The 10957-nt window shown below is 39.9% G+C and overlaps 1 protein-coding gene across 1 annotated transcript; it reads left to right on the plus strand.

Annotated features, from left to right (window-relative positions):
* The first annotated feature begins 592 nt into the window (after window positions 1-592).
* LOC130688506 (uncharacterized) lies at window positions 593-10527 on the plus strand. The gene is made up of 5 exons (XM_057511488.2): window positions 593-1372; window positions 8279-8582; window positions 9055-9160; window positions 9540-9633; window positions 9710-10527. Exons 1-5 carry the CDS (start codon window positions 593-595, stop codon window positions 9878-9880), a joined length of 1455 nt encoding a protein of 484 aa, XP_057367471.1. The 3' UTR covers window positions 9881-10527.
* Window positions 10528-10957: the final 430 nt, after the last annotated feature.

Raw genomic sequence — 10957 nt, forward strand, 5'->3', positions numbered from 1 at the left:
AGGTTATATAAGCTTTTCAAAAAAAAAAGAAAAAAAAAACAAATTCCATCGACAACAGAAGGATAATTTTTCACAAATCATTTAACCGCTGATTCGCTTTAAAAATGCGTAGTATCTAGAAATCGAAACAGCTGGTCGATCGTGTTCTCGCATTTCCGCATCAGATTTCCTTATACGATAAAGAACGACTCGATTTGGCAGGACCTGTTTGCACAGGACAATTCCCAAACGCGTAATCGCTCAATTGTCATCCACGTCCCCTCCTATTCCAATCTCAGTTCGTTTAAAAAAAGAAAAACGAAATAGAAATCCGCTCACGCAGTTTGCTGATCGATTTTCTTTTTTTATATATCCCATTGATTATGCCTTAGGTCGATCAAAAAGGCCATGTATTCCATCAACAGTGTGTTAACGATAGAGGTGCGTAGCTCGAAATCAACACGTCCATTGCGCATGCGTTTGCAAAATGGGCGGAGTCGGCCACGTCGTTGAAAAAAAAGAAAATAAAAAAAATAAAAAATCTGAGACACGCAAAAATCACCTTGCCAGTTCATATTGGGACGTTGTGGCTTTCACACGGAAGTCAAACAACATGGAGTCAGCGACTGACAGTGGCCCGCGTCTGGCGTTCAATTCCAGCTTCGACAATGTGACGATCGTGGACACGTCAACGGCCGCCATGAACGTGTCGACGAGCTTCGCGTTCGCTCTCAAATGTTTGGATTTTTTCAATTTTTATTACCTTGCCGTGATCATCATCTTCGGCGTGGTTGGCAACACGTTGAACTTCCTCGTCTTCACGCGCACTCACTTGAAATTGCGCAGTTCCAGTTACTATTTAGCAGCGCTGGCCCTGGCCGACCTGGGTTTTCTCCTAACATTATTGGTCGTCTGGTTGAACCACGTCGGAGTCGACTTGTTTAATCGCCAGGGCTTTTGTCAAGCCCTTGTCTACGGCAGCAGCGTCTGCTCTTGTCTCAGCGTTTGGCTGACGGTGGCGTTCACCATCGAGCGTCTCATCGCCGTCCAGTATCCACTCCAGCGGCCGTACATGTGCACCGTGCGGAGAGCCAAAATTATCATCTCGGTCCTGACGCTGACCACTCTCACCTGTCACGTCTATTCCCTGTTCACGGCCGGCATCACCGATGGCGGACCCGAAGGCAAGTCCACCTGCGACCTCCTGCCAGACTACTACCGGTTTATGCACGTTGTCAATCTCCTCGACACGGTCCTAACACTCGTCATCCCTTTCATCCTCATCGTCGTCATGAACACGCTCATCGCCAAGAATCTGATCGTCTTTAGCCGCACGTTCAACCGCAAGAAATCGCCGCGTTCCAGCAACAACGCATCGGCGCAACACATCCAAGTCAGTTTCACTTTTGATTCTTTTATTTTTTATTATTATTGAGCATTGCCATCGGGGTAGGTTATGAATATATTTCGATGGCGCAGGAATGTAAGGCGATAATAAAGTTTGGGATCATTTAAATGGAAACGAGGTTCAAGCGCATGTCATAACTTTTAGAGACGGACCCTTTCGAAAAAAGAAGATCGTCAAACTGATCCTATCTAATCCCGTCAACAGCCGCCAAGTTTGTTTGTTTTTCTGCGCATATGCGTCTCCATAACACCTTAAAAAAAAAAAAGAGTCTTTTCTTTATGTACATATATATATTTTTTTATTTTAAATCTGTGATTGAAACAAAGTGCTTCCAGACGGTGACATTTTCAATTTTATTTGGTTGTCTCCGTCCAGTGGCACAGCCGTGAGACAACGTTGTCGATTGATGTTTTTATATATCGCCCAGCAAAGTGGATTTGCCCGTTCCAGGACATCTTCTTTTTCGAGATGAGAAACTTTTTCCGTGTAGAGAAATGCAATTCAATCATCGGCAGTCAAATGAAATGTTCTCTAATAAGAACATCGTCTTGTGTTAGTCAGATAGGACGTCGCGTTCTTCTCGGAAATCGTTGATTGACAAAAACCCCGTGCTCGTACAACGTGAATTTCGACTCCTACGACGTCAAGTCTTTTTAATTGGCACCGCTGAGAGAACTAAAGTATTCCCCGAATATTCATCGTAGGTTGCGTCACCTAAACTTTTGTTTTTTTGTTTAAAAGACTTGATGTTCATTCGATGGCAGCGTATGCCTATTGTTGAACATCATTTGTTTTTGTTTGTTTTTTACTGTTCAAACGTGACAGTTAAGTTTGCTCGTTTTGTTTTTTAACGATGGGTGTTATCTTTGATTTAATGCGATTCGTAGTAAATTGAATTTTGCGCAACGCTTTTTTTTTTCAAACGTCTTCCTATGATTTTACCATGACAACCATGAAATGGCTTATTTGTTATGGCAAAATTCAGCCCATTTAATTTCAAATGTGAAATGTGGCACTTCCTGCAGAGGGACGTTTTTAATGACGTAAGACCCCCTCTTATTTTTTTTTCTCTCTTTCAAAACAAATGTTACATTCTTTTTTGTTATACATTTGCAGTGAGCCTCGTTAACCTCCACCGGAGGAGTGTAACACTAGACGTGTGTCATTAGTACGAACCCACACACACACACCAGACCGTATCTATTTGTATTTCAATTTGCTAGAACACCCAGAATGATTTGTAACCTTACGCGTAACAACCTTTGATAAGATTTTTAAAAAATTCAGATGTTAAAGATAAAGAGATCGATTAGGATCGCCCAGCCAGAGAAAACGCACTGCCATCGAAATGATCAAAAGAAATATACGTTACTAAAAAAGAGTAACAGCAAGTGGTTCCATCGTTAAGCATTTTGTTATAGATGGAACATGCTCGTTTTTTAAGCAGACCCCTCTTCGTTTGTTTGGTCCAAACGAGCGAAATGCAATTGCATCCACTTACCCCAATCCTTTGGCTTCAATCCACTATAACATTTTGTGGAGAGATGTGCAGTTTGTTCTGATCCTTTCTACCCCTCCATATCCATAATAATGTTGAGCGAATAAATCCCAAAGTAGCAAAAATTTGCCTGAAGCTTATCGTCCCTCTAAAATGTGCGCCATTTCTATTCGACTAATCAATGCGTGTGTCTGTTGGACATGGTAACACGGTGCCACTGTCCAACTTCAATGAGCCATTTGAACAGAAGGATCTATATCTGGAACGTTCACTGCCGATGTGGTCATATCTTTCATCTTTCACGTCACAAACATTTTCATTTTTTTTTTTTTTTTTTTGCCTTCCTGCCTTGATAGGGAGGCCATTGGGTTTTCTCATTCTGCTGGAAAGCCAAACAGAAAATCATGTTGGCTAAACAACAAACAAAACCGCACGGGTTTGTGTGGGACGAGCTATTTTGATCTCATTGGCTGATAAGAGAACCGGCTGAAAAAAGAAAATTCACAATCAAATATTACCACAGCAACAACGAATTTACGTCACTGGGCAACTCTTTTTGATTCGTTTAGGAAAGAAAAATGAGCTTTATTTTAAACTTGTAGTCGTTAGGAGCAACAACCTGCTGGGTCGTTTTTCAATCGGCTTATGACGACGCAAGGATCACTTCTTTTTTTTTGTAATATAACAACAGATTCACCCATTCATTTCAATTAAAACTGTAAAAAGGTTAAACTGCGAGATGCAATTTGAATTGATTTATCGCAGTTTAAGGCCGTTGGGGCCCCATCGGGCCATTACTGTCAATTTACGTGCGTCGGGAGAAATGCTCCATAACGAAATTGACTGTAAACAATCTTTGAATTAGATTGATTTATTTTTAATTTAACCCCGTACCCAATTGCCCAGCATTCTCTCACCCTCCCTTCTCAGCATCCATGATTCCTATAGTGAACAAAACAAAAGAGAGCTCTCTCATTGGTTATACGGAAAGCGTACTCCTTGCGGGAACGTGACTAATAGCATCCGATCTCCCACGACGCTCTATGCATAATTGAAAGACTATTCTTGCAGAATGTCAACCGTAAAGACTGTAAAATAAAAAGCCCTCTTTTTTTTTTTTTACTTGAATTTATCGTGCGTGGAGAGGATCGTCCTTACGGTTTGTTTTCTAAGGGTTGCGGAACGTAAAAGGTTCATAAGACGTAGTCCCTAGCGATACGAGAGAAGTACACCTCATTTCTCTTTTGCGTTTGCAGACGTTCCCTGGACGGCCAATGCCCCCCGTCCTTCGTGAATTTCGGATGCATCAGACGGGTCATAACTGTTAGGCCGTATCATTATTCATTTAAAAATGATAAAGATTTTTTTAACCCGTTGAAATCGTTTTGTAACATTTCTCTAGATCAGATTAAAGGGAAATGCCTTTCGGCATTTGATAATCATTTTTTTTTTGAAAGATCTGATCAGCAGCCTTAAAGATGATGAATGCGCAAGGCTCGCATCGCCTAAATCCCATAAGCTCCGGGACAAAAAAAAAATAGTCACGATCCTTAAGCCTTTTGTAACATTATGGTTACTAAAAATATCGCAATTCAATTTAATAAGAAAAAAATGATTTCCTATTGTTCTTTCCTATTTTTTTTTTGTTTTTAATCACACGCGTAATCATACGTTTCAATTCTTTAAGCTCTTCTTTGCTTGTCGTTCATCCTGCGTTGAAAATGTTGGTTGTCTATTGGCAGCTGTCAGACGCGCACAACAGATCAAAATTTCCAATCCACGTCATATTGCCGAGAAAAAACTGGTTACTTCCATTCGTACAAAGTCTTTTTTTTTCCAAGAGCAACGTGAGCGTGTCCCGCTCTTTGGGGGATAACACGTGAGGCATCCCCATCGGAATACGCCCACACCATCGGCGGATTGAACCATAAAAAACATTCCAATAAGATCTTTTTCAAATCCTATCCACATTTTCTTTAATTTACGATAATTTTGTAATAAAAACAACGTTATATTTCCGGGGTTTTTATGGCGTCTCTTTCACGGGGCAGTTGCCAAGGGCAACGTATTGAATTACGTGTTCAATGAGCGCAATAGGTAAAAATGATTTTTGATTAGTATTTTTACGTTGTATGGAGCTCCGCAGAAAAAAAAAACAGCGATTAAGTAGGCAAACTTTCCGCGGACGATGAAAGAAAACTTCATTCCCGTTTTTAAAAACCCACGTTCCCATTTAATTGAATCCGGGGGAAAGAAAAAAAAATGATAAATGCCAAATGAAAAGGCAGTTCTCATAAGTCAAAAGTAGCAAAAATCAATCCAATCAAAAACAGAAGCGCCTCGTTAATGTTTCTTGAAACATTTGCCGCTAATTTTACAAGTCACATTGTAAATGGCAAAATATTCCGGACATCATTAGGTGCTGTCTCTTCGTACTCTGCCAACTTTGCTATGCCATTTTTGAACAATTGAATCCTCCGCCCCAACGGATTTGCATATGCCTTTTTTTTTTGAAATTTTTGACTTGATTAAATTCATGACCTTTACAATGAAAAAATCCTTTGTGTATTTCTCAGTTCTATTGTCTAATTACTCGATCCAGCTTTATGTCAGACACCCGCCGCAAAAGTTTGTGCTCACAGGATCACAGAAGGTCTGAACTTTTAGTCCAACTGTTTTGTCTCCTATCGGAGGAGAAGATCACAATCATGTTTGAATATTCACAACATAAAAGACCACAACTCGTTTCGATGGCTTCACGGACTCTCAGTTTGCTTTTCTTCATAGATGGTTAAAATAAAAGATTTCAAATGGCCTCATAACCCGGGCCACGAAAAAAGACTTTATCCAATTCGCAATGGCCTTCTTTGGTTTTGGCCAGACAGATTGGAACAGTTCCAGATAGTTGTCCTTCTCTATTTTTATTGATCACTATTCCCCCCACCACGAAAATGCACTTTTAAATAAACCAATCAAAAGTAATGAGGATTTTTAAAGAAATCCAATAGCTAAAGGCGATCGCAAATGTATTGGCCTGTATAACCTCGCGAAAGAGATGAAGGAATAAAGAATTATTATCTTTTTTTTTTATTATACCTATCGCCATCTTGGCCGATATCAAAAGAGCGGAATAGGCAAAGGAATTTCGAATGTAGTCATCGATCGAAGCCGCTTCCTTCCCTCCCCTTTTTTTTTAGATTTCCTTTTGGTCGACATCGTTTTTTTTTTGTGGCTTGAATATTTCCTGTCATTGGAGATCTCGAGACTTTCTCTCATCATTTACAATTTTTCCGATGCTTTTTCGTGTTCCAGAATTCCCAGCATTTATAGCTTCATGATATGTTTTTTTTTGTTCTATTAAAGTTGATGAATTTCACATTCAATCACAAATTTCGAAGTTTGTCAGCCGTGAAAAAATTTGAATTTTTCATTAGCATATCGCATCGCTGTGAATGACGCATTTAAATGGAGGCAGCTGATGCTGCGCACGTCCTTCTGCACCAAAGTTGGATTACATCGCCTCTGATATTTTCCACTTTTCAAATAAATAACAATCGCGGCATTTCCGATGACCGATGCTGATTTTCGGTCCACACTTTCCAACGCGATCTTGCCAATTTTTTTCTTTTGTAAATAAATGTTCCAGCCGGAAATTCGCAACACTTTGGCGACGAAAGAAGGTCGATGACTTTGCGTTTTTCATCCTTCCCCCTTTTTTTTTTCTTTTAAAAGAAGATCCGCCGCTGACGTGTGGCGGTTCATCCGCATGATGAAATCCTTTTTTATATGTGCACGTCTTCCGCCCATCCACACTTTCTTTACAGACCACAAGCTTTAAAAGTCTTTTTCATTTATTTATTTTTTTTTTTTTTTTTTGGCTTGCGAAATCAAGAGTTGGCAGATTTTTATTTTTGTCTAAAATATTTTCGTATTGGTCAATTTTTTTTTTTCATTTACAATGGGATCCAATTTGATCGCATCTTCTCCGGCCGGAAGGGTGATCATCACCATTCGCTTGAGCTTTCCTGCTTCGCAGCTTGACGAAGATATTGTGCTATGAAGACAAGATCAGCTTTGGTGATAGATTCAATTCAATATCGAACTCGTTTATCGTTTTGCATCGTTTGTTTGAGACCGTATTCAATCACGAGTTGCTACGAGGACATGTGCTAAATAACACATTTTGCGAAGGACACGGTTGGCAGAAAAGCATTGATATTTCACTTTCTCCGAAACGATAGATTAAATAAGAGTTAATCTCTAATAAGCCAGGGGCTTATGGGAGTATGACTGTGTTGGGATAACTTGCACATAAGTCAATGCCGTCAACAGCAATTTTCGAGAGCTTAATTAAACAAGGAGCCACGCCCAGAGCATAGTGAACATTATCCCCTCCGCGTTGGACGTCCATTCCAACGGTAGGGACGTGATATGTAGTTTTTGTCATTGTACGTGGAGATCGATCGATTGCGTATGAGCCAGTGGAATATATTTATTCCGTTCAGTGAAACGGAAGCATCCGATCTTCAAATAACGCGTCTCATCTTTTCCGCATTTATCAATCGTATTTTTTTCTTAAAATTGAAATATGGTGAAAGCAAAAGAAATGGATATTTCTGAATCAGAAATGATGTGGGCGTAGCAAAGTTAATAATAGTGGCATTCGAAACTCTTGAGCGCAATTGCGAATTTCATGAAAGAACGATTCCATTTCCCGAATAAATTGATTGAAGTGGCCAGACATTCTTTCTAAAATCAGCGCTAAGTTCAACGATCTTTTGTTATGGAAAATTCAAAGGGATCATTCGTTTATGTTAACGCACTTTAAAAGGACCAATCGAAAGCGGAAATTATCGTGAAACATTCATCACGAAATCGAGGAATGAATATCAAAGTAGGCTCTTTTATTCTTATTCGTGGGAAATCAATAGTTATCTAACAACTGCACACCGTTTGCCAACACTCTTCGTTAACGCTTCGTTCATTAAAGAATTCATCTATTCCGTCTGCGTTCTCTCAATTTCAGAAAGATCAGTCATTTTCAAGAGCTACTGAACTCTCTGGGACGATATATCTTTTGATTCAAAACCACACTCGTTTCTCCAGCGAGATAATCAAGCGTGAAACGATGTACGAACACAGAGTCCACGTCCGTTAGTAATCTTCCTGAATCTCTTTTCTTGTTTTTCGCAACTTCTAACAGAAAACAATAATTAGATCACCAGACAAACTCGTCCAATTATTCGTACCAACTTATTTTATTTGGAAAAGGAAAAAAAAATTGGTTGCCCTCAGCAACAACTGGATGCAAGTTGCTGTGATCTCGAATTACAAAACACTCAAGAGCTCTATAGTGGGACACGATGATTAACCATTTTCTGATTGATTGACAGATGAAGACGATCCGGCTGACGGAACACTGGCAAGAGCGTGACAGTGGCCAGGGATCCGTATCCAATCCGTCGCACCACAGCAACAACAACAGTAATGGCAATTTACACGCCCAACAACTGGCCAGTTCGGTACCGGTCGAAGCGGCCTCGACCAGCGTCAGTAGCCCTGGACATTTGGAACGATCGACAGCCAATGCCGTCCTGTCCGGCGGATGTCCTTCCGTCAACAAAGTCACGGGCAATCAAGTAGCTATCCATCAGCAAGCGGCTCACGAAGCCAGTCACGACGGCCAACTCTGCACCCGTAAGTTTTTTTGCCTCAATCAATCCGCACCTTACATATCGATATGTTTATTCATTTCTTTTTTGAAAATATCCGCCATTTTATTTTTTTGGCTTCTTTTCACGGATACGAGTTCGCGTACACTTCTATGTCGGCCCATGCATTTTATGGAATTAAACTAGGTTTTAGAGTGCATTTTCAAACAGATGGGCTTCATAGTAAATTGAAATTTTTTTTCTTGTTGAACCATCTGAGGAGAGTCTTTTCAATAATATCAAATTCCCGATTATGTATAAAAAAAAGAGAGATGCAGGAATTTTTGCCACAATGGTCTTTTGATCCGTCGTCGGATTCATATCCGGCCAGTATTGGGAACAAACTTTTTAATTTCGAAAGTTTTTCTCTCCTTTATTCATTTTTTTTTGAAGCGTCTTGATCGTGTTGTAAAAGTAAAACTTTCAATATAAACATTTTTTATTACATAAATTTTCAGAAGAAAAATTGCAGTACCGCAACATCTTATCCATACGCATCCAGTATTCAATTACGAAGATGTTGCTCCTCATATCTACCGTGTTCATCATGCTTAATCTTCCCAGGTTAGTTTCGATTTACATTATTATAGAGTCCAACGGTGTGTTTGCCAATATACTTTGGCAATCAACGTAAAATGATCCGCTGTTAATGGATCTCCGTCCAAAACAGCCATTATTCAATGCCATGCAAGAAACCTTTTATTGATTTTATTTTATTTTTTTTTTTTTACGTGTAAAAGACACGGACGATAAATCAAAGTCTTGTACGCCGACATGGTCCATGGCGACAAACCATCAAAGGTCCACTTTCGAGTCCGTGTTCCTACCTCTTTTTTTTTTGTCTAGCCACGCCCTTTTTTCTTTAGGATTACTACTCAATACTTTATGACTTCTTAGCAAACATAAGAATCTAATCAGAATTTAACGTTCTCACACACGCCAGTTACGTCGTTCGACTACAAGTGTTTATCAGCGAAGTTTCCGGCTCCAACTCGGAAGTGAGTTCCACTGCCTGGCTGCTTCAACAGTTCTTTATGGTAAACACAAATCAAACAAAAATTTTTTTGGCAATGTCGTAACAAGTTTTAATTTTCTATCAAAACAAAATGTTAGCTTCTCTACTACACCAATTTCTCCATTAATTTCCTACTTTATTCCACGTGCGGTACGACGTTCCGACATTGTTTGTGTCGTCTGATACGGGACAAACGCGACGCTATGCGACGCTCCATCATCGGGATACGATATCGTTACACGGGTTCTAACCATCCACCATATCCGTGAAAAGACACACACACATTGTACGGTAAAAAAAACCCAATTGGTCCATCATTAAGAGGAGAATCGACGGTATCAGGCCCAGCCTCACATTTCAAACGTCATCTGAACAATGTATTTTCGTTTAATGGGCTTTGTTTCTCCTGGACGTGATTTAAAGCGACAATGTGATAAATGGCGGTAGGAAGAGGGTTGAGAACAAATGGTTTCCTAATGTGTTCTTTCACTTTTCACGCAAAACTTTTTCAAAGTGACGTCATGTTGTCGTTGTCTATTTGTTACGCGGTTGCCGCACCCAATCTTCCCCTATTGGCGAATGGTTAAAAACGCTGCCCAAAAGACCGAAAAAACCAAGAGAGAATAAAACAAATATACATATACCATTCCCCCCCCCCCCCCGTGTCGGCATAGTTCATAGTCAAAACAACAGTTTCAAATCTTTTTGTCATGTTCCTCTTCAAGAGCCAATGGTCTTTTTGCTACCTCACGCCAAATTGTTGAGCTAAACGTTTGATGTTCGACTGCCAGTCCTTGTTCGGCAAAAGACATATGTTGGTGTGTATCAACAGCTTTCATGTTGAATGTTCCTCAAAGTCCTCCCAAATGTGTAATCCAGGGAGGACAAAGCTCACCTTGAAGATACGAATAAAAGATGAAAAAGAAAAATACACGGATCAGTTTCGATTGTTCTATTTGTGTGTGTGTAGATTTTGCCATGGCAACACGTGATGGACAACGAAGCCCACGCAGGGATCGAATTATCAGCCGAAAGGCATAGATTTTCACGAATTGTTTTAGCAAGAAAAGAAAAATGAAGAAGAGATTTATTGAAGGAAAACGGGCTGACCATCGGTGGCAAGTTAAATAAAATATAAGGATATTCTATATAGAGAAAGTTGCCATTAGCCCCTCCCCGCAAAAAGAAACGTAAATCGTGAACGTGATTCGAGTGCCGTAGATTGTGAACGAAAGATGTCTTGGAACCTGAGTACTCTTTGACCCGTCTAGCCCTAATCGATTGGCACTCTACTTGATGCGTGGGCTGCTTTCGATCATTGATTTGAATAATCATAAAAATTAAGT

This window comes from Daphnia carinata, chromosome 9 (assembly GCF_022539665.2).
Source record: "Daphnia carinata strain CSIRO-1 chromosome 9, CSIRO_AGI_Dcar_HiC_V3, whole genome shotgun sequence".
In the NCBI taxonomy this organism is placed as follows: Eukaryota; Metazoa; Arthropoda; class Branchiopoda; order Diplostraca; family Daphniidae; genus Daphnia; species Daphnia carinata.

What these genes read in the sequence shown, in the direction of transcription:
- LOC130688506 (XM_057511488.2), top strand. Translation starts at nt 593, where the DNA reads ATGGAGTCAGCGACTGACAGTGGCCCGCGTCTGGCGTTCAATTCCAGC. An exon ending in ATCATGCTTAATCTTCCCAG is followed by an intron (nt 9,161 to 9,539) that starts GTTAGTTTCGAT and finishes CACACACGCCAG; the next exon opens with TTACGTCGTTCGACTACAAG. An exon ending in TGCTTCAACAGTTCTTTATG is followed by an intron (nt 9,634 to 9,709) that starts GTAAACACAAAT and finishes ACAAAATGTTAG; the next exon opens with CTTCTCTACTACACCAATTT.